The 23,712-nt window shown below is 38.0% G+C and overlaps 1 protein-coding gene across 3 annotated transcripts in view; it reads left to right on the plus strand.

Annotated features, from left to right (window-relative positions):
* Positions 1–2,118: 2,118 nt before the first annotated feature.
* UBE2H (ubiquitin conjugating enzyme E2 H) overlaps positions 2,119–23,712 on the plus strand; it is a 92,360-nt gene continuing 70,766 nt past the window's right edge. For all 3 annotated transcript variants that reach the window (XM_064487370.1, XM_010975652.3, XM_031455359.2), the window contains exon 1: positions 2,119–2,626. Coding sequence is in view for 2 of the 3 variants with exons in the window: in XM_010975652.3 (XP_010973954.1) it covers positions 2,574–2,626 (53 nt within the window). In the remaining variant the exon portion in view is untranslated. The remainder of the gene's footprint in view (positions 2,627–23,712) is intronic.

A 23,712-nucleotide genomic window follows, 5' to 3' on the forward strand; every position in this document is an offset into this window, starting at 1 on the left:
CTATACCCTTCATTCTCAAATGCCCCATCCTTGACCAGTTCTTTCTGTTTTGGCAAAAAATACCTTGGGTCCTGTAAGCGTGCTACCTCGCTTTCAGTTGGGGCGGAAACATCCTTATTTGCATAGGACATTATGGAAGCACAGGACCCACCTAGAAGGGTCAGGTAGGTGTTTTTGAAAGTGCCTATTGGAATCTTCCAGCAGTGGTTCTCAAACTTTGGCCTGCATCAGAATCACCTGGGGAGCTTGTTAGAGACCTGGATGTCCAAGCCCTACCCCAGACCTTCTGAATCAGAATCCCCAGGGGGTGGGGCCTGGACATTCATGAGCTTAACAAGCTCCCCAGGTGATTCTGGGGAGTACACCAAAGCTTGGGAATCATGGGAGTGGGAGGTACTCAGGTGCAGGAGAGTAGGGAGCAGCAACAGGAGCCTGGAGAGCCCAGAGGAGACACAGTCAGGAACAACCCTCTGCTCTGCCCTTATCTCTATTTCCCTTTAACAAAGTGTCAAGTAAAGAGGGTTAGAAATCTCTTTCTTCAGACACATCCTCCTAACAGAATTGCTATGTGCAGAAGGAAAGAGCAACATACCCCCTTTAGGGGCAGTTAAAATAGACCATATTTTTCAGAAAGAATAGAGGTTACCAAGGGCTGGGGAGAGTGAGGAAAGAGTGAGGAATTATTATTTAATGGGTACAGAGTTTCTGTTTGGGATGATGAGAAAGTTCTGGAAATGGATGGTAGTGATGGTTGTAGAACATTGTGAATGCACTTAATACCACTGAACTGTAAACTTTAAAATGGTTAAAATGGAAACTTTTGTGTTATGTATACACTTACCCCCCACACATGCACACAGCACACAGAATAGCTGGTCTTTTGAGGGATGGAATGATGGGAGCAAACAACATTCAATTTTATAGCAATTTTACAATCAAACAATGTTGATTGCTGCTGCCCCGGGTGCGTGTGTGTGTGTGTGTGTGGGTATGTGTGTGTGGTAGGCCACATAAGGGGACCCAACTCATAAAATACAAGTGTATATTCATGGAAACAAGGGAATAGATAAAAATTCTGAAAATAGATGGCAGTGAAAATATGATATAAATACAGAAGCTGCCTAGAACACTGTTTCCTGCCCCCTTTGCCTGGTTTACTCCTGGGTTTCATATCATTTCTTTTGGAGTGCCTTGTAGAGCAGTGTCTCTCAAACTTCACTGCACAAAGGAATCACCTGGGGACTTTGTTAAACTGCAAATTGTAATTCAGGAGATCTGAGACAAAGCTCAAGCCTGCATTTGTAACAGGTGATGCTGACACTAGATCTAGACCACATTGGGAGGGCTGTGTAAATTTAAAGTCTTTCTTAGTTCATCAAGATAGTCTCATGTCCAGCAGAGTGATGACCACTCATTAGGTGCTCAATAAATATTTACTGAGTGAATGATGGAGTAGATAGGGTTGATATAGGAGTTTGGAGGGCAGAGCAATGTTTGTCCTGAACAACAGCAGGACAATGTTTCTGCTTTTATCAGTCATTCACTTTGTGAAATCACCTCATACTCTGTAGAGTAAGGATGTTAGTCGTAAATTATTTCTGGCCTTATCACCTTGCAGCTTCAACTCTAATCCTCGAAAAAGTGACCCTACACTCATGGAGGGTAATGAACCCTGATTTGCAAGCTCTGAGGAGGACTTGCTACAGTCTACAATCGCTGCAAACAAATTCTCTCCATCCAAGGAGGACGCAGGGAACCTGCTGCTGTAGGAATTTCCAGATTTTGGTGCTTGTCTTGGTTAATTGCCACCTTGGCCTCCTCAAATCAAGTAAACAGACATTTTAACAGTGTATGTGGGAAGGAGGTTCATCACCCTAAAATACATGAATGTAATATTGCCATGACTTAACCATTATCATTTATGATGATGATGTTAACGACACTGGCAGTTGAGCGAGTAAGTGTGCAGGGGAGTTGGGGGAGGGGGCAGAGGGCTGTGAGGGCAGGAGAAAGAGGGACTACAACTCCCAGAATCCCCTGAGAAAGTCCACGCCGCGGCGGCGGCGCCCCACCCCTTTCGCCGGCTGGGCCCGCCCCTCCGATGACGTCACAGAGGTGACGTCACGGCGCCCAGAGCGAGGCTAGGGTAGAGAGGCCGACTGAGCAGGAGTCGTCCGCTTGTCGTGGAGGCTGCTAGGGAGCCGGCGAGAGGGAGAGCGGGCGAGCAGGCGAGCGAGCTAGAGCAGGCAGGAGGGAGCGTCGCACGGCGCAGAGGAGCGCCGGGGCCGGGCCGAGGCGGAACCTACAGCCGGAGAGGGGCAGCCCGAGCCGGGCGACGCGGAGTCCCCACCCCCACTCGGCCGGACAGTGCCCGGTGTTCCCCCGTGCGGGGGGCGGCTGCGGCGGCGGCTGACGGGTCCCGACAGAACCGCGGGGGTGTTGCCGCCTCCACCGAGGAGCCGGCGCGGCCGCGGGCTCTTCAGAGCCGGGGCCCGGGGCCCGTGACAGACGGGCCGAGGAAGGGAGAGAGGCGTCGGCGGCGGCGCAGGCGACGGGGAGGCAGCGGCGACACCATGTCATCCCCCAGTCCGGGCAAGAGGCGGATGGACACGGACGTGGTCAAGCTGTATCCTTCGTGGAGGGGGGATCCGGGCTGTATGTGGGGGGCGGTGTGGGGATGCCCAGGGCAACCCCTGAAACCTAAGCAGGGGCCCAGGGGCACTCCAGGCCACTGTCCGAGGCTTCCTCCCTCCTCTCCCTCCCCCCAGTGCCTACGGAGGCTCCTTGGCACCTCCCAGGAGCCGAGAGCCTTCTCAGCTCCCCCTTTATCTGCAGCGCCCCTAAATTTGGTTGTTCCACGCTCTTTCTGCACCCCTAATGCCCGTGACTTATATCCACGACGTTTTGACTCCCAAGACGGCTTTTTTTTTTTTTTTTTTTTTGGCAGGACCGGCCACCTCTTTTCACTAGCGAGCCCACCTTTTTCCTGTTTGCTCTCCCTGGATTTAGGGACTCGAGATAGAAATTCCCGGGAGTGAAGCCTTTCTCCTTTTCTTGAAATGCCTCCATTCCCTCCACTCACAATGCTTCTTGAACTGGGGTAACTCAAGTGACCTCCTTTATCCCTAATTCCTTTCTATATTAGGAAGAGAGTAGTCTGCTCGGTGCACCCTCTTGCAATAAAGAGCTCTGAGTGTTTTAAATCAGAGACCCTTATTAAGGTCTCTGGTCCCTAGAAGAACCCCACTGTTTTTCTTTGCACCGACAAAGCCTATCCCACCCATAGTTGTATGTGATGAGGACCCCCAGGCCCTCCAGCAAGCCACCCTCCATATTGTGGCAATGACAGCTAGGGGGAGGGAGAGAAAGAGGATCTCCTTGACAAAATAGCCCCTGTACTAACCACTTAAGCAAACTCCCTGTATGGGGATAAGGTTTTCGGGGAATAATTGCCCTGATCTTGCCAAGTGACACCCTTTATTTTCCTACCCCCCGCAACTTTATGTACTCTGGAGGTAGCAGTGGGTAAGCTATAACTGATAAGAGTCCTTCAGGCAGTGGTTTTGGTTGGAGTCCAGACTGATTATTTCAAGACCAGCTAGAGAAATTCGCGAAGGTTCCTGTGACAAATCGAGACATTTTTTGAGGGGTAATTTAGAGGGTGGGGGGAAGAGAGGAAATGAGCCCAGTGTTCTGAACAACTAATCCCTGGGGAGAGGGGGAACCGGGGGTGGGGAGTGGTAGTGTGTGAAACGCAGTTAAAAAGTCCTGTCTTCTGCTTCTCTTTCTCCGTCACCCCCATCCCCCCACCATTTCCCCCTGTTGCAGGGTTTTGTTTATATAACTCAAGTTGTTTGGCTAGATTCTTCAGGTGAATTCCTTCTTTCTTCCTTTTATTGTTCCTGTTTTTGATTGGATGTTTTACCTCTTTAAAGAGATCAATGATTATTGTCAAATACTCAGTTATGGAATTCGCTAAAGTTTTTAAAAAGTGGTTTTTGCATTCGGTTTGGAAGTGGGGGATGGGAGGGAAGTTTCCTGGGCAAGTGATTTTTCCCCCCCATAATCTTTTCAGGAATAAGGTGTTTTTCTCTTCGCTCAGGAAAACTTGATTAGAAATTAGGCACAGAAGAGGAACTTCTAAGTTTTAGGGTTTGAAGTTTAGAATTTTGGGGGGAGATAGGAGTGGGGATTAGAAAGAGGAACAAGTAATAAAGTATGTATTATGTACCAAATATATGTCTAGGCACAAGTGAAACTGACTGTAAGCTCTTTGTGGCCGTGATTGAGTTTTGTAAACGTGTGAATGATACCAGTAATGTTGGCTTTTCATAAAGTGGCAGGAAAACTTGTAACTATGGCTGTGTGTACATTTTACACAAAGCAGTTTCGGGTTTTATTTTTGTTTAGAAACTAGGAAATGACATGGTGGCAGAACCTGAGTTATTTTTATCTTGAATTGAGACTTACTGTCACACCTAATGCAGATTTCTACCTAATGTTTAATTGGGATGGGGGTGGGAGAGAGAATTCCAGCTGTCTTTGATCAATGTCAGATTCTCAAATTATATACTTATATATTTTTAGAAGACTGAGGATAAAGGGTGAGGCCTAACTTGACCTGATGCCTTTTCCATACAGTGCCTTTTGTTCATTTAGTAGTTGTGGCATCTAGAATGATTACCGTATTTAGGAGTGGGGTGTGGGGGGTGGAGAGGGAGAGGAAAACAGACAAAGAACAGCAGGGTGTCTTTCTTTTTTTTCCTCCCCTAAGTGGCTTATTTCATAGCTTATTTTTAGTAGAAGATGAAGAAAGGCAAAGATGCATTGGCCTTCTGTTCTTTTCCCACCTTCCTCCTTTCTGACAAAAGAAACCAGAGGCGCTTTAAAATCGTGGGTGTCTGAGATAGGAGAACAGTCTCGGGATTTAAGAGCCAGAGGTTATCTTTGTTTCGGGTTTGTTATTTTCTGGTGTAAGTTAAATTTTCTGTTATTTCCTTTTGTGTGTGTTGGGGTGAGAGATTTTGTGGCCTCCTTTCTCTGTTGAATTCACATTAGTAGGCCCAAATGGAGACCACAATTTTTGAGCAAGGTGTATTTAGCAAAACATTTAAGGAAAAAATTCCCCAACCCACTACTAAAATGAATACACTTGTGTGGAAGTGCCGAGGGTTGAAAATGAAAGATGGTGGAGAGGAAGTAGGAGAGGTCTGAAGGAATGTACTTGCTTTTTGCCCCTCAGTGCCCCTTGATGATTTCTTTGGTGTGGAAGCTGATAGCTGGTTTCATTGCAACCTCCTGTTTCAGCCCATTTTTGGATGTCTCCTGAGCATAATTATGCCACCACGATTTACAGCCTGGCAGGGAACCTATATAGTAGGAAAGTAGCAGTGTGGGGGTAGGGAGAGAAGAGGATGTGTAACTAATTGGCCACTGCCTTCCACCCCTCGTTAGGTTTTTTCCGAGACACCGTCTCTGGTTGTTGTTTGGAGCCAGTGATATTTCTTTTGTGATGGGTTGGTAGGAGGAGAGCTGACTCCCAAGTTATGCAGGGAGTGAGTGTTTTGCACCAATGCACTTAATAATCTGCTGGGTGATTATGTTCTGAAACTCTGACTCATTCATTGTTTCTTTTCTGATCCTTTGCTAAGGGTTGTGCAAACCTCTCCAGGAGCCTAGAAACTGATGTACATGACTTTTGGGCCCCGTAGGAATGTGTCCCAATCAAAAAACTTGCAGTGAGCCCAACTCCTGTGGAATGGTGGGTTGAATAGTGTTGCCATTTGTTTGCAAAGTCAGGTAGATGGGTGATACTGTGCAGTTCCCAGCCTGGCAAGCTTTGAGGTTTCCATCTCAAACCCGGCTGATTATTTAGATTGTCTGAGAACTGGGACTCTGGTGACCTTAAAGCGTGATTTGCCCTAAAGGAATATCGGTTTAAGTTCTCCTGGGTGGAGGAACAAACAGCTCAGATTACACAGGTTTCCTTGTTAGTGGGGGTTACTCGTCTCACCCTGTTGCACAGCCTAGTGATCCTTTTATCTGTGAACCAGTGGCCCCTGCTGAAGGCTGGAGCTGCTTGTTTTGGAAAGCGTATGCAGGCAAAAGGCCGCAGGCACAGCTCCTCACAGCTCATTGGCTGCTCTGTTACTACCCGGAAAAGGAGGAGGGGCGGAGCTACCAAACAGCTGATGGAGTGTGTGACCAGAGTGTGTTTACATACAAAAGAAGTAGGGGCTGGGGAGGCCTTGCTAGTGGTGTTACGGGATCAAGCATATTTTCAAGGGGTAAAAAGAGGAGAGGAAAACCTGACCTGGGAGAGTACAAGATATGTTCAAGAAAAGTGAATCTGATAACGGGGGCTTGGCATACACTGTGTTTGTTACTCGTGTGAGATTTTGGAACTTCTATAACACCAAGAGTTTTCAGAGTCCCTTTTTCAGAGGGAGTGTGGTTACTTGAAACAGGATAGCCACTGCTTTAAATGTATTTAAGTGACGCCTGCAGGGATTCAAAAGTATGGCAGAAATGTAAGTTTCTCTTACAGAAGCTTCAAGAGTAATGGTTAGAGAGGAGCAATGTCTTATGCTAAAGTCATTAACAGCATTAGTGAATCTTACAGGATCCTGGGTGACTGCCTTAGGGTTTCAGAAGCTTTCAGTAACAAGTTCATCCCCTCAGATGTTTCTGCACCCTGTTTGTGCCAAGCTTGGGGTGGCAGATAGATGCTGGGGGTTTAGTAGTGAAAAACTCAACGTGTGTGGTCATGATGCTTATGTAACTAGTTAAAGAATTTTTTAAACGTTAAAGTACAGGCTGTTTATAGCAGGTGAGCACTGTATGTATCATTTTGTTTTTTGAATAACTTGTATTTACTTTGAGAATTGACTTTCCAAAGAACAGAAAGGTTAAAGTGAATTTTACATGATGGGTGTATGGGGATATTCCTGTTACTTAAAAAGATGTTAAAAAACTGAAACAAAAACAAACATTAAAATGTGTAGCCATTTGTCTTTGACTTCAACTTCAGTATTTTGCTGTTAATCGGTAGTTATTCTATCCCTAGGTTGGTAGTCTTTGTTGCTCTTTAATTTGTGCTCAAAGTGTAGACTGTTCTGTAGTCTTTTAACTAACTCCAGTGACAGCTGGGAACCAGTGGTTTGCCTTTTATTTCCTGTGGCCTCTGTTTTAGTGGGATGAGATGGAAGATGGAACAGTTTTATGGTCTTCAAGCTAAAAGTTAAATCTTTGGCAACTCCCAGTGTTCTGAATTCGTCTTCTCTGCCTAGATTTTGGTGACAAATATAACATACTGGTACTTACTTTGGTTAAGCAGAACGTACATGAGTAAGCATTCACAGCTTCAGACCATCTGATTCCTGCAATGCAGTTCTAGTAAATTACACACAAGCCTAAAAATTCAGCTTTTAGGGGAGAACAATCTTTTGCAGATGTGATCCATAAAAATTCCTTACCCTGGTTTGTGTGTGTGTGTTTTAAGGACCTGGATTTGTTGGCTTTCTAGTGTTGTGCAAATTCCCCAGCACCTTGACCTGCATTTTATATCTATGTATGTATATATAATTATATATATATATTTAATTTAGTATCTTGTTTCAGTCTTAACAGATCTGATGGTTCTAAGAATCATTGGATTTTTAGGCATGCTATTCAGACCTGCAGAAGTGCTTATAGTGTCATAGCTTTAAAAACTGTAGACCTACGGTGTACATTTTAGTAAAATAGTGAAAAAACTTAATTGGATTATACAAGTAGTAAGGTAATTGAGAAAAATAAAGGTTACAGAAACAGAAAGAAAACAGTCACCCATAATCCTATCCTTTAAACAGTGGTTTCTCACACTTTAGTGTGATCTTAATTACCTGGAGCATTTGTTAAAACAGGTTGCTAGGTCCTACCCCTGGAATTGTCCAGTTCAGTAGGTCTAGGATGGGGCCTGAGAACTTGCATTTCTGACAAGTTCCCAGATGATGCCGATGCTGTTGGTCCAGGGACCACAGTTCAAGAACCATTGTCCTCTAATGTTAACATTATGGTGTTTTTTTCTTATCAGTCTTCCCCGAATATATTTTTTTCAACCTGTTTATCATACTGTATGTGCTTTGTTTTTGCTTAATGTTTTTGCAACAATTTCTCCCAGTTAAAAAGTCAGGTAGATAGCTCGTGTAATATGCCTTTCCAAGCCTGTACCATTGATTTAATTCTTTGCTTTATTTTCCATGATAAGTAAGATTGAAATTAACATCTTGTACATAAGGCTTTTCTTACATTATTTGGATTATTTCTATTTCCCATAAATGGGATTCTAGATCAAAGAAGGCAAACTTTTGAATTAAAATATTTAATTAAAAATCTTAGGGTCAGTGGGCTCTCACTTTGTTCTGTTGCATTCTAGTTGGTGTCATTTCAACACCGAAGCAGTCAGCCTGTCATAGTGAAGAAAGATGAGTTCTGATCTCTCTTTAAACTTTCATGTTTTTTGTGATAATGGCAATTCTTAAATTAGGGATACTGCTCCAAGTACCTACTGTGAGTTGGTAGGTTATACATATATTCATGAACAGATAGATCTGACTGGCAAGAGCTATATTATTAGTTTTTATATTTTGAGTTCTTTTCCTTTTGTTTTTTATTGAGGTATAATTGACATAAAATAACAGTACATATTTCAAGTGATAAATTTGGTAAGATTCGACATAAGTATCACCTATGTCACTTATCACCACAATCAAGGTAGTGACCATATTCATTTTCTCTAAGTTTCTCTTGCCTCTAGGTAGTCTTTCCCTCCTTCCCCTGCATAACCATTGATCTGATTTTTGTCACTGTATATTAGTTTGCATTGTCTAGAATTTTATATAAATGGAATTATACAGTGTGTACTCTTTTTGTGTGAATTCTCTGTACTTTTGTGAAAAGGTAAGCACACTTTATGTTGATGGTGCCCTTTTCTTTTTGTAAAGTATTGATAAAGAATTTTTAAACATTGGTTTTACTTAGCACCTCCAGTTACGTTTACAGCATTTACAAATATTTACACAGGACTCTGTTAAGGTTTAAATAGTATCGTCAAGTTTCATGTGGACTAAACGCAGATAAAAGGGACCAAATAGCAACTCAGTGGCAGAACTGGAAACAGATTCTGAGAGTTAGGGTATCTCTTAATATGTTTTCCTGGAATCTTTTTTTTAAAGTTAATTTTTTGTGTGTTTTACTTTTTGACATCCTATGTGAATTATTTGATTAGTTAATTAATAGACATTGCCATAATAAGAAATTAGACATTGCTTTGTAATAGTTGTTATTATCACATTCTCGTAAATTATGAACATTTGAATCTCTGTGTAGGTGTTTACATGCATGTTGCTTAAAAAGTTAACACCTTATTACTGACAGTTGGAATTTTTAGCTTGGCTAACAAGATGAAAGATAACCCTGTTTCATGTTGGAGTCAGTGGTGGTTTATTTGGTGGCTAGACTTTGGTTTGGTCCTCAAACACGAGGATGGTGCTCTGAGCATATATATTAGAGTGTATTATTTCTGTATTGCCAAAGTGTAATTCAAGTGCAATGTAGAAATTTTATTTAATTTTATTTTATTGGTGGGGAGATAATTAGGTTTACTTATTTATTCTTAGAGGAAGTACTGGGGATTGAACCCAAGACCTCAGGTATGATAAGCAAGGGCTCTAACCACTTGAGCTGTACCCTCCCCCTAGAAGTCTTTTAAACACCAGGAAGTCAGTGTGGACTTTTGAGAGGCTGTTGTTACCTTAGTGATTCTCAGGTTGGGTATGAGAAGAATTGTTACATGTTTATGGGGGTCCTGAGGTTATGGTAGTTTCTTCTCTGTACCTCACCAGATGCTTGAGAAAGGTGGCTGGTTGTTGCAGGCTGGTGCTCATGGTGGCATCTGTCCATGCCTGGCAGAACCCAAATCCTCAAGAGCTAGGTGTGGAAAGCCCCACGGAGCAGTTATTTATATGCACATGAGGGATGAAGGATCCTTATGCCTTCTCCTGCTTTTTAGATATCTAGGGCTTTGAGTAGGTGGTTTAAATAGGTGCTTCTGATCTTTTGACGTGGCCCTGCAGAGAAGTCGGGGAGAAGTAGGAAACTCATGTGAATTGGAGAGGTTTGGCTGGATTTGGTCATCCTGAGGAAGATAAGCATGGCTGGTGGGTCTATCTTTGGGCTCACAAAGGTGTCTGGACTGTAGCACTTGGAGGAACCATATTTAGGAATGTAGAATATTATTTAATTGATAGGGAATGGAATCTTTATGTCTTTTGTTCAGCTTCCTGGCTTCTAATTTTTAAACTACTTTTAGGGAGGTATTATGTGTCAAAATAAGTAAGAGATAGTCCTTGCATGTGAAATTATTATTAATGTTGTAGATTATGCATTTTCTTTTTAGTATTAGGCAAAATGTTTCTTTTTCCTTGTGTTATGTTTTTTATCTTGTACACTTTTCAGGGTTTCTTGGACTGTAAAATCTTAGTTGAGGTAATATAAATAGAAAGTTAGATACAGTCTGTGCCTTGTTCGTGTTACCTCAGAAGCAATTGGGTTACTACTCAGCTTAGTGAATGTAAATTTAGTTTTGTCCAAATGGGGCCAGTATAACTTTGGTTATCTGGATATTGCTTTTTAATCAGTTAACTTTCTATTGTGTAGGCAGTTCTGAAAGGTTGATTAATTCAAAAATTTGGGTAAACATTTTCATTGTAGTGTCTTATCTGTAGAAGATTGATTCAGTTAGAATTCTGTCTGTAAGAATTCACCAGGTGTAATATAGTTAGATATATTGTTTTATGGTCTTTTAGCCTACTGAATGTTTAGTACCCTTTTGCTAATCTATTTATATAAATCTGTAAATAAATTAATAAGTGTCTTTTTGGCAACAGAGCTTGAAAACTATATCACACTGTTTGTTTCACTCCAAAGGAAAGAAACTGGATTTACTTTTTTCCATTAACAAATGGTCACTTTTATATAACCTTGAGGGTCCCCCAACTGGGAATTGGTGCTTGGTCAGGTCACTAATCCAGACTAAAGCTCCTACAATGAAATCATTGTGTGATGTAGAACTTGGACATTTTGGATTATTTTTAAAAATTATATTTACATTGAAATGGATGAACACAGGAGGGAAATGTATTTTAAATGCTTCTGGCATTTCCTGACAAGAGAAGTTAAAACTTTAGCTCTTTATCTTAACTTGGTGGCTGATCTCAATGTTGCTTTAGAGTATATTTGAGTAAATATATTGAAATGTGGAACATAATTTATGTTTGATAACAGAATCAATGATGTTGGCAACACAATTTGACATCATTAGCATCTGTCTTTTTTTTTTTTTTTAATGATTTTAGCATCTTACCAACTAATTCATTCAATTCCCCACAGCCACCATTTTGATAATAAGCAGGGAAAAAAACCCTCTATTTCACCTTTCTGTTCATCTGTATCCTTAGAGGTTAGAAAAACAAAAACAAAATACTTTTAAGTCAGATTTGTTTTATGAGTGGCAGAGGAGAGGAAGTAGACCTTTGAGTGTGTTCTTTTGGTCTGATTATCTGGATTGCTTCCCATTTCTCCTGGGGGTAAGGAAAGGCTGCTCTTGAATGCTGTCTTTGATTGTCAGTTGACACACATTTGAGTATACCTGTATTGAGTCATTCACCCTTTTGTGAACACTCACTTGCTTTTATGTTTTCTTTCTACAGGCTCTTGGGTTAGGTACCAGATTGTATCTGTCTTTGAGTAATTAATGTGGCTTTTCCTTTGAGATTTAGCCAATAGTTTTATAACATGTTAACCATAATATATCAGGAAGACTATTGGTAGCTCATAAAGACTAATTTCATTTCATATATTTCAGTCTATATGTCTGTTTTCTATTAGTGTGCCTAGCTTATACTTTGACTAATTTCTAGAAATCCAACAAGAGAATTAAATTTACTGGCAGGAAAGTACACAAATAAACCTTTGGATAGAAGGTATTTCCAGATCCTTTACAGTATCTTATATTCAAGCTTAATTAAAAAAAAAAAGATAGATTCTTTTTTCTAGAAGATTGAAAGTCAGGAGTCTACTTGGCCTATTTCACTTTGTGCAGTTTGGCAGTTATTTGTCAAACTTACTTATGCTAAAACTGTATAGTCATTTACAACTTAGATATACATTCTCTGAATATAAAAATAGGCTATGCCTTAGATTTGCCTTAACTCTGTTCAATAAGTGAGACATGATGGAACTTGGCACCTGAATTTAATGTTCTTATACTTTAAAAGTCCTGGTCTCTCCTTGGTTTTGGGTTTTTCTAAGCCACTTTTATATAATCTGGCCAATGTTTCTGAGATTCAAAGCTGCTAAGTGACTGTATTTCCTTTCAGTCCTCAAGGTAGGAAGTCTAGAGATCTCTACCACCCAGCATCCTCCTGTGCTCCTCAGGCAAGTTAAATGGGAGTAGTCCCCTGCCCCACAGGCGTTTATTCCCGGCATTAAGTTTTAGCCCTTTTGCATCTTATAATTCAAAGAATGACTAATGGAATACAGTGTCTACTTGTGCTTTTTTTCATTTTTTGGGGGGTGACCTGGTATATATGCTCAAGCCTTCAAACTGGATTATCTTAATTAACAGAGATACATGTCTTATCTTTCTATTCACTTAATGGGGAATAGAGTTAGAAATCCTGTTTTTTATAGTCAGAAATTAGTGTATGACTTACCCTTTTTTGTTTGTTTTTTCTTCTGTTTTATTAGGTAGAATTATTATAGTTCGACTGCACATACACTATGTTGCATATAAATACATACATGCAATATACTGCACATTTTTAACTTATGCTTTTAAATAGGGGCTTATTAATTCATTTGGATGAATTGGATAAAATGATGATTTTAGTCTGTCACTTCTGGCTGTTTTATTTCTTAAATGTCATTCTTACAGTGTTTTGTCAGCTCTGATGAAGTTCTGATGGAATTTTTTTATTTGAAGTTAAATTTTAGTAGGTATTGCGCGTTCATAGATTTTAGCATATTTTTCTACTTGGAGAAGATCTGGAATGCAGATAATAGTATTATACAGCAATGTTGCTTTCTGTATATAAGGGCTTCTTGAATTGAAATTAATAATTGTGTTATTCATAGGCAGTGTTGTTTGTGACCTTAAGTAACAATTTGAGAAATACTAACACTTGGCTATAAGTGCTTTAGATTTAGAAAGTAAATTCTGGTAATTTTGTTTTTACTATTGATAGGCAAAATAGAAGGCAAAGTTGAAATAAGGAGTCTGCTTTTCATCTGTGATTTATAAGATCAGTTTTGCTACTTTGTAGTCATATTTGTTATATGAAAAATAGAATTAAAACAGTATAGCCTAATGCTGTAGTTAATCTGATTTTATGAATGTGTCATAAAGAAAAAATAAAAAGAAAAAATAAAAATGACTTAGTAGGTTTTAACATAAATGTTCTGATATCTCTTTACAATTATAGATTAGATAGTATTGCATTTTGTATTCTTGTCATGTCAGAATTGTATGTGCCCTATCAGTAATTTTGAAACAAAGTAAGCCTTGTAAAAGTCCCTGATTTATAGAAGTTTTTATCAGGCTAGAATGGCAGCATGCTGTTCCTTTCAAAATTTCATGTAATTAATTACCTAAATTTTATTTTGTTTTTTTAAAAGGTAAACTTAGGGAGTGGGAGTATAATTGAGTAAAAGAATATGCCCAGAGCCAGGATAGGCTCCCATCAGTTTGAAACAGTTTAGTACTTAAAAATCTAAAATACTTTACCTTTATGTCTTTTTTTTTTCCCAGATCATATTTTTAATCTTGATATAGAGGCATTTCTGTTATAAGGCCACAAATGCATTACTGAAATATCTTGCATTCTGCAAATAATGAAGTGGAAATAATAGTGCTTAAAGATACCTGCATGCCTTTTAATACTCTCCGGATACTTAAAATACATCTTTCAAAGAAAATTTAGTTGCCAATACTTTTGCTGATATTTAAACTGTCTATAGTGGATCAGTTTTGCTTTGTGTTATGGTAATTTTAATTACTAGTCTCAAGACAGCCAAGCATGTACAGAAACTTTAGATCCTTAGTTTTTTAAAAGTTGGGTTGATTTTTGTAGTAGAAGGCTTGGGATGTAAGCTGCCCTTTGCGTTTTCTTCTGTTTTTTGCCTTAATGTTTTGATAGTTTGTTTCTTTTTTCTTTTTTTTTTTTTTCAGGTAAACTTTTTTTTTCTTTTAGAGGTACTGGGGATAGAACCCAGGACCTTATGCATGCTAAGCACACACTCTACCACTTACTCCCCCAGATAAACTTTTAATTTTAGATTTACAGAAGAGTTGCAGAGATCATACAAGGAGTTCTTGTACGTTATTTAGTTCTAATTATCAATATGTTATTATTTTACAGTACTGTAGCATGTGTCAGAGCTGAAAAACCAACACTGATATGTTACTATAAACTGAACTACAGGCTTTATTTCACCAGGTTTTCCATGAATGGGGGTTTTAGTTTGTTTGTTTTTTTCCTGTTCCAGGCTTCCATGTAGGACACCACATTACAGTTATTGGTCATGTCTTCTGAGTAGTCTCTTTCTGGCAGTTTCTCACTTTCCTTATGTGCATGACCTTGACAGTTTAGGAGTACTGGTCAAGTATTTCTTGGACTGTTCAGTTTCAGTTTATCTGATTCCTTCCCCCGCCATGACTAGACCTCATAATAGTGAGGTATTAAAATTTGGTCAAACTCGTTTTGGGTTTTTGGAAAGAATACCAAGTGCCCTTCTTAACACAAGCGTGGGGGACACCTATGTCCTCATGACATCATTGGTGATGTTAACTTTGGTTCACTTGGCGTAGGTGGCATTTACCAAGTTTCTTCACTGTAAAGTTACTATTTTTCCTTTCTGAATTCTATTCTTTGGAAGCTAGTCACTAAGTGTAGCTGACACTCAAGGGGGCCAGAGGAGTTAAGCTCCACTTCCTGGAGGGAGTTATTGTTACTGACTTTTGATTGTAATGTAATAGTGTATTAATTTTAGTTATTAGTGGATTTTGTACGGAAGTTACATTTGATTTTGAATGAAATGCAAATTGACGCTGCCTTTTTTGAAATAAAAAGGGATGTAAATATATGAGGATGTGGTCTAGGAGCACACAGATTTGATGGGTTTGTTTAGCAATTTGCATGGCATATTTAACTTTCAATATTTGGCTGTTTTTAGACTTAAAATAACATATTGTAAAAGTGAAGATAGACTTAGGATGAGTTGCAAAGGTTAAGAGCCTCATAACTCCAGGAATTCTATAATCTTGAAGAGTTTTTAGACCAGGAAGAGAACTTGGGGGGGGGGTGATAAAATGCTATTACATTGTGCTATCTTGTTATTAACTAGTTATATGATTCACTTATAAAAGAAGAATATATTCTTATCAGCTACGAGTTCTAGTAAAGGGTCATTTCAGCCCATAGAAACATTTTATTCTGTTTTAAAGGAGTGTATTTTTCATCATTTTGGTATCTTATTTTTTTTTCTTTTTAGCCGTTCTAGTTCTAGTTTCAGTGAAAATCTTGATATAATTGTAGTTGGAGGTTTTAACCAGAAATTCAATTATTATAAGAAGATTAACTGTATAGAACTTCACTTTTTCTTGACTTCAGAATTTTCTAAGCAGTTGAAGCTTACTCCTTTAAATGAGAAAACTTGTTCACTTTGACAGTTTTTGGTATATTTTTATTTTGGCTGTGTTTTGTTTTTGTTTTTGTTTTGCTGTTTTCTCCTTTCTCCCTGGGAATAATACTGATTTTCATATGATGAAAGTTTTAAAGTATGTACAATACATTGGTTTCTCGATCAGGGTATATTTATAGTTAAGGTTATTGGGTAAGTGACCTCTGGAAAAGTAATAGTGGGATGTTAAAATTTGGCCAGACCCATTTGGTTTCTAGGTGAAAAAGTTAAGCCAAAGTATTTATCTCTCAGAGGCTTCTTTGAAAATAGTGAGAAAGGTAGAAATTGAATGTTAATGGCAAATATCTTGCTAGTTATAAATATAGTGGTAATACATTCTTTTAAGATTGTAGAGTAGTTCAGAATTTGATATTAACTTGTGGGGACACCTGGGCATTCGTGTGATACGTAAGTCAGAAGTGTTTGTAACCAACTATTTATTGGTTTAGTAACCCTGCTGGTGCATTTTTAGACCTTTGACCTTAAATAATGCAAGCACCTGGGTGTCATGTGGGTGCTAAGAGTCAGTAGTGTGGATCTTAGCTCCATCTTACTGGCTTAATGACTCTGGGCAGATGTTCAGCTGGTTCTTTTGTACCAGTTTCCTTTGCTCATTTTCTTAAAGTTTGAGTTCCCTGGAGGGCCTTTTTTTTTTTTTTTTTTTTAAATCAAGTCTTATTTTTTTTAAGAGCAGTTTTAGGTTCACAGCAAAGTTGAAGAGAAGGTACAAAGATTACCCTTATTCCTTGCGCCTACTCATGGACGGCCTCCTCTCTTATCAACATCCCCCACCAGAGTGGGGCATTTGTTAACAGCTGATGGACCTACACTGACATTATCACCCAGAGTCCACAATTTACCTTAGCATGCACTCTTAATGTTGTATATCTGTGGTTTTGGACATATGTATAATAACACGTACCCATCATTGTATCATTCAGAGTATTTTGACTGCCCTAAAAACTCTCTGTGCTCCACCTATTCATTCCTCACCACCCCACCCCTGGTGAGTACTGATGTTTTTACTGTCTCTGTAGTTTTTACCTTTTCCAGAATCATGTAGTATGTGGCCTTTTCAGATTGTCCTCTTTCACTTAGTAATATGCATCCAAGTTTCCTTCCTTGTTTGTTTGGTTTTTGGTGGGGTTTTTTTTTTTTTTTGGCTCAATAACTCATTTCTTTTTAGAGCCAAATAATAATTCATTGTCTGGATGTACCATAGTTTGTTTAACCATTTACCTTTGTAAGCCATTTTTAGTGAAAAGAGCTAATAACTCTTTAATAGTTTATCATTTTTCTAGATTTGCCTTTATACTTTTTCTCTTAGTAGCAGGTAGCTGAATTTTATACTGCTGGCCCATTCTGTCCTCAGTTATACCTTTCTTGTCCCCTGATACTTGTTCTATAATGTGCTGCTTTACATTCTAATATATTTCACATTTATTCTGGTAGAATCATTGCTTGGAAATGTTATGACCCTCTTTATGTGAGTAAAAAATCTAAACTACACAAATTGGTTGAAAGTGCTGAAATCATAGACTTAAGTCCTTCTAGTAATGAGTCTGGACAGCTTTTCTCATGCTTTTGTCCCTTACAGCACATATATAGCTTTGCATGTGAAGCAGGTGCTCAGGAAGCACCTGTTAAATGAATTTTGATGAATAATATACCACAGGTTTCCACCAAGTCCTTGGATCAGTTTTAGATTAAATTTTGTTTCTATGTAGAAACAATATGGAAATTATGTAGGAGAGAGGCAGATCTTCCTCAAATGATGGGGGCTTTATTCTTTATATGCAGATGCCATTTGCCATTTCATGTACACTGTTCATTTTTCCACATGTAACATGTGCATTTGTGTTCTGAAATTGTCCTAAATGCTAATACTTTAGTTTATCAAATGTCATTTTCAGATGAGTTCTTTTCAAAGATTCTTTGATTGCTGGTTTTATTTAAGATGAAAATAAACGATTAAGGTTGGGGGCTGGGGAAAGAAACAGCTGAAACTTCTATTACTTGTGAAATAGAATACTCATCAAAAATCATATTGCTTATTAGTACTCAATTTTGTACTTTGCAAAATGTTTCAGGTTCTGAAGGTGACTTTTACTGGCTTAATATTTGATACTGTGAACATGTTGGTCTGCTCAGGATTTCATTGAAGACCTTTCTTTATTTTATGTTTGTTTTTACTTTTTACCCAGACTCTGTGAGGAAAGGGATTTTATTAAAGAAATACTTTAACAGCTCACATCTGCTATAAAAATTATATATGACCTATTTTTAGTTACTCAGAATAATGGGGGAGGTAGTTTGTAATAGCCAGATATTTAAAATCTCATTTTACAGATGCAAAACTTGAGGTTTAGTAATATACTTAAACTGTATATACACATGAGTATACATTTTACTTTCTGTGTGTGTGCACAGGCTGTTAGGAAAGAATAAATGTTTGCTCCTTAGGCTATTGGTTAAGTTCTTCAATCATTTGAACCTTCTAACACAAAGGTTCCAGAAAATGTTGCCTGCAGACCCCTTGGGATCCCCAGGAAATTTTCAGGGGGACTATAAAGTCAAAATTAACTTCATAGTTAACAATTTTTTTTGGCTGTATTAACATTTGTGCTGATGGTACAAAACCAAAACCAACCAATGGATAAAACTGTTGATGCCTTAGCACACCAAAACCGTGTTAGTAGTCATCATATTCTTCACCACCACACACCTACAGCTTTTTAAAAAGGCAGTTTCACTTGAACATGCTCTTGAAAACAAGTAAACACAATAAATTTTGACTCTTGAGTACATGTCTCTTTAATATTCTGCATGAGAAAATAGGAAGCACCTTTCCTGCCTACTGAAAATGTGGTGGTTTCTAGAAAAAGCACTTAGGTGATTTGCCAGCCAAACTAGCTGTTTTTTTTATGGAATGCCTTTTGTACTTGAAAGTATGACTGACTGACAAACTGTGGTTATTCAGACTTAGATGTTTGGCAGACATTTTCTCAGAAACCAACAAAGTGAGCCCTTCACTCCAAGGAAAACTGATAATACATGTTGCCAATGATAAAATACAAGCTTTAAAGTGACAGTCAGATTTGGGGAAAACTTGCATCTGCTGCCACATGCTTGACAGTTGTCTAATACATAGACATTTCCAATAAGATCAATGGTGATATTAATGTGATTTTTTGATATTATGTGATGAAATATGTCAGTATTTGGAAGATCTATATAAATTAGTGAACCAGTATTTTCTAAATGGCCAGTGCATGATAAAAAATTGTGCTTGGGTGAAAGATCCATTTGAAGTGCAAAGTAGACCAGTGGATTTTAATGTAACAGGATGAAAATTTCACTGGAATAATTTAGGAAACTACCATTTGTCTAGTTTTGGTGTAATATTAATGAAGAATGTCCAAAATTATCTGAAAAGTCCATTAAATTACTCTTTTCTGACTACATTCAAAACATAGTATGCCAGGTTGAATATAGAAGGATATTTGAGACTGCAGCTCACTTCTATTAAGCCAAACATTAAAGAGAATTGGTAAATTGTTTTTCATTTTAGAAATTAGTTATTTTTCATAAAAATATGTTAACATGCATAAGATTTATTAGTATTTTTAAACAAATTACTGTCTTAAAATTTTTAAATTGTAAAAATTGATAGATATTTCCACATAAAAAAGCTCCTTAGGGTCATCAATTCTTTCAGTGTAAGGGGTACTGAGACCAAAATATTTAAGAACTGCTACTCTGACAAATGTGTGTCGATAGAGAAGTTGTCATTTTGTTTCAAAGTCTAGGGTGTACTTTATTTGTACGTAGCATAATGTTGGCATAATGGCAGGTTCTTTAATAAAATACTTGAATCAGATTGAATTGAATTATGTAGTACACCATGTAAATATACATTTAGCCAAGAAGGGAAATTGGTGTTGTGTGAAGATGGCAAATGTTTCTATGTTAGTAAAGAATGTCAGGCTTACACCATATTTCATAGATTCTAAGACATTTTTCCCCTTAACATCTTTGAAACTGGGATGCCTTAGAATTGATGGTGAGTCAGTTTGATTGTCAGCTTTTTTTTTTCCTTGGTGTGTCATTAATGTGATGAAATAAGGTGGCACTTCTTGTGTGAAGATGAGGAGGAAACACATTGGATAGCAGTTTACTACTTGGGCTACAGGATATGCTGCATTAAATGTTTTTATCAGGCACTGAGTTGACTGTGGGCAGTTGACAATGGGTCTGTTGTTAGAATATTCCATTCATAAAGCAGTTATCTCTTTATTGCAAACTAGAAGACTAGACTCTAATGCTGGAATTCAGGCTTTTAAAATAAGACGTAAAATGTGATATAAATTTTAGGTTTTTATATGCAGAGCTTTTGTTTTCTATTTAATCATTTTGTTGGTGGGAACGTAATGGTGAGTCTTGAGTTATTCCCATTTCTGTTGTAAAGCAGGCTTTGATAGGTTTTACTGTGTAACTCTTAGAAAATGAATGAGAAGGGTAGCAGAATTAAAATTTTTAAAAATTTATTTTAATTAAAAAGTTTAAAATCTGTTAATACTTCACTGAAGCTTGAGGAATTCACAGGTTTTCTTTTGGCATCTGTTATTCTTAATCTGAGCATTATTGATATTTATTCTGCATGGTTTTATGAGGACCTGGGAGGTACAGATGCTCATTTTTTCATCTCTAGAGCTTTCTCTGTTCTCTTGAATAGGGCTATTAAAAGATAAGTTACTGTGTTCTGTTATTAACCTTGTGCCTCTGTTTAATTCTGTCTAAAAATGAATAGGACCATAACATGATGATAGAAAGATACTGTACAAACAAATTACATAGTCACCCTTAAAAATAACCTTAGAAAGAGGATAGTAGCTTGGTAAAGTAAGGAGCTGAGCCTATTAGAAAGGATTCTGGAGGAAGCTGAATGTCATAGAGACAAGAAGTAAATAAGCAAAAGGGCACCTGTGGGGATGGGAGGTGGTTGATGGCCTAGACTGATGAAAGGATCCGAGGTTGTAAATTAGTCACTGTTAAGTATGTGCGCACTCGAGTATAGTGTGTGTGACCAAGATTATGTGGGTTGCTATAAGGTAAATAGGCTGAGCTTTTTGCTATTTGTCATCTAATGGACACCAGTAGGTTCACACCTGATATTAGCTGGAGGTATGATCTCTCATCTTTAGTCAACCAAAGAAGGACTCTTGGTAAAGAATTTACTCACATAGGTTGTTGAAACCTGATCGTGGCAGGTTGGCAGGGTTTTGATGGTGTTAGTAGAAGGGAATGCGTAGATTTTATGGCATGTTATATATGAGAATGATTAAGATAATATTTTTAAATGCATGTACTTTTCCAGGTAGTTTTGAAAAGTAAAATATAGTGGAATGACCATAGGCTTTAGTGATGTATTTGGATTTGCATCTGCATTTTATTTCCTCATCCAAAAAATGAATAGAATACCACATTATAGGATTACTTGAAGGATTATTTGAAATAATGTATGTGAATACATTTACTATGTATTTGTTTAGTGAATAACTCAGGAGTTGTAGTTGGCTATTAACAACAGATCTGAAATAATGTAGCTGTAGCATGGAGTTAGTAGGTAGGCAGATAAGGGCAAGTTTGATATTGTCAGGGACCCAGATGCCTTCTGTTTTTTTACCCAGCCATCTTTAGTGTATGACTTACTTTCCTAAAGAGGTTGCTCCTACCGTCATGTTAATGTTACATTCAGGAGGAGGAAGAAAGGCAGATGAGTAAGGCAAAGGGATAAGAACTGGCGAAGACCCCCCCAACTCTGACTAAGGAACTTTTCCGAGTGTCTCTCCCTACAGGTTCACTTACATCCTGGGCAGGAAATGTTGACTGGCCAATCTTACCTGCAGGAGAGGCTGGGAAACATTGCTTTCTGACTGCCTTTAGTAAAATCAGAATTTTATTAGTAAGAAAGAAGGGATAATAGGTATTGGGTTGGGTAACCAGCAGTGTCTGCCACAGTGAATTTTTTTTAATACATATTTGGGGGTATTATCATTTAGACTTGGCTTCGCATGCCTTGAATCTTGATTCACAAAATTTATCTCTTACCTTTATTCCATGTCTTTTAGGTTCTGCTTTGCTTGGGGACTGGGCTTACATGGTAAAATTATTTATTTGGGCATTAAGGGAGAAGAAAAACCATTAACTTGGCTTTTTTCATATATAGTTTAGCTGGTATCTCCAAACTTTCACTCAGAGGACATAATTTGGGAGTTTGGTCATTTATGGGAGTTTGGTAGAGGAGAGGCAGCATGCTAGTGTGAAAGAAGACTGCCTGGAAGACCATCCAGAGTTCATGTCCTTGGCTCTGGTACTCAGTGCTGTGAGACCTTGTGCCTTTCACTCCTTGGGTATCTGTTTCCTTACCTGTCAAACAAGGAGTTGGCTTATTAGCTCATTCTAAGTCTTTGCAACTTGAATATTTTTATTTTATCTGAAGACATTTTGCATATAACTCTTAGTGTGTATGTGTGGATGGGTGGATGGATAGATAGAAAGGAAAAGCCATGTGTTTACCTGGTGTTGCCTTCTAGGGAATAGAAAATAGAAAATAGATTTACAATACAAATTTAAAATCTTACTTTGAGCCAACTATTTTTGCTGATATAGATAGTAAAAATAAATGTTTTGTAGTTTGTTACTTTCTTGGAATTTTTACTAGGACTTTTTGAAGTTTGAAGTAGAAAGCATTGACGTCTTCATTTCTGACTTTGAAATATGGGAGTAGAGTGTTGCTTCATATATAGAAACCTGTATTAATGTTAAATTTGGGTAGGAAAGCCTCTGTCATATACCTTTTCATTTCTAGAGGTAGATCCCTGGAATAGTTGAAGTATAACGAAGTTTTAATTACTCAAATGCCATTCAATATTAAGTCATTACCTGCTTACCTGAGAATTCAAATGCTTTGTTTACCATGTTTAGATCAAACTTTGACCAGCTCTATGAATGAAGCAGTTGTTACCATTATACAGATGATGGAATTAAGGCAAGATGTTATGGTTCTTGACTGATAATGGAGAACAGCCAAGTTAAGAATGTCTTCTGATTTTGTCCTGTAGGGGTGAGTTTATCTGTTCACTGTATATTTCAAGAGAGGGAATCTTGTGGATCCTTCATGTCTTGTTTCAGTTTTGTTTTTCATATGGACTATATTTTGAGAGGCAGTATGGTAGATGGAGAAAGCCTGTGTTAGAATTCTTTTAAACAATTCATGGAATTTCAAGCCAGTAAATTTCTTTCATCTGTATTTCCTGATCCGTGGTGTTAGGAACCAGACTTGAGAATGGATCCATGTTTTAGAACCAGTCCTGTCTAATATCAGTCACCTTAGATATTTGTAATTGATAATTGGGATATTTTTGCTAATAGATCAGAAAAAGATATTATAAAGCCAAATTTTGGTAAAAGGATTGTTAGCTGGAAAGGTTGTGATTGAGAAAATTGGTTATCAGTTTTATGATTTTTCTAAATTAATGCATAATTTCTAATCACATAAAAGGGGTCTAAGTTTGTCCAGGCTGTTTTAAATTATAATTAGTAATGTTACATAATCAATCCTAGGTTGGCAGTAGTATTTACTGGTTAAAATATTGTGGTAGGCCTTTAATTGGCCATATTGTACATCTTTTTTGTTCAGCTGCCACATTTTTATGAGTAAAACTACAAAAGCATGTAGAACTTTATTTTATTCTGGAAGTTAGTTGATAAGGGTAATTCAAATAGAATTGCATGATGTTGGCGGTATTAAGCTTTTTGCTTGACAAATAATGACTGGAAAATTTTCTTTATAGTTTACTATGAAAAATCTCAGATAGATAAAAGTGGGAAGAATATAAGTAAATAGCTGTATACCTTCCCACTGTGTAG

The sequence above is a fragment of the Camelus dromedarius genome, chromosome 7 (genome assembly GCF_036321535.1).
Source record: "Camelus dromedarius isolate mCamDro1 chromosome 7, mCamDro1.pat, whole genome shotgun sequence".
Taxonomy (NCBI): Eukaryota; Metazoa; Chordata; class Mammalia; order Artiodactyla; family Camelidae; genus Camelus; species Camelus dromedarius.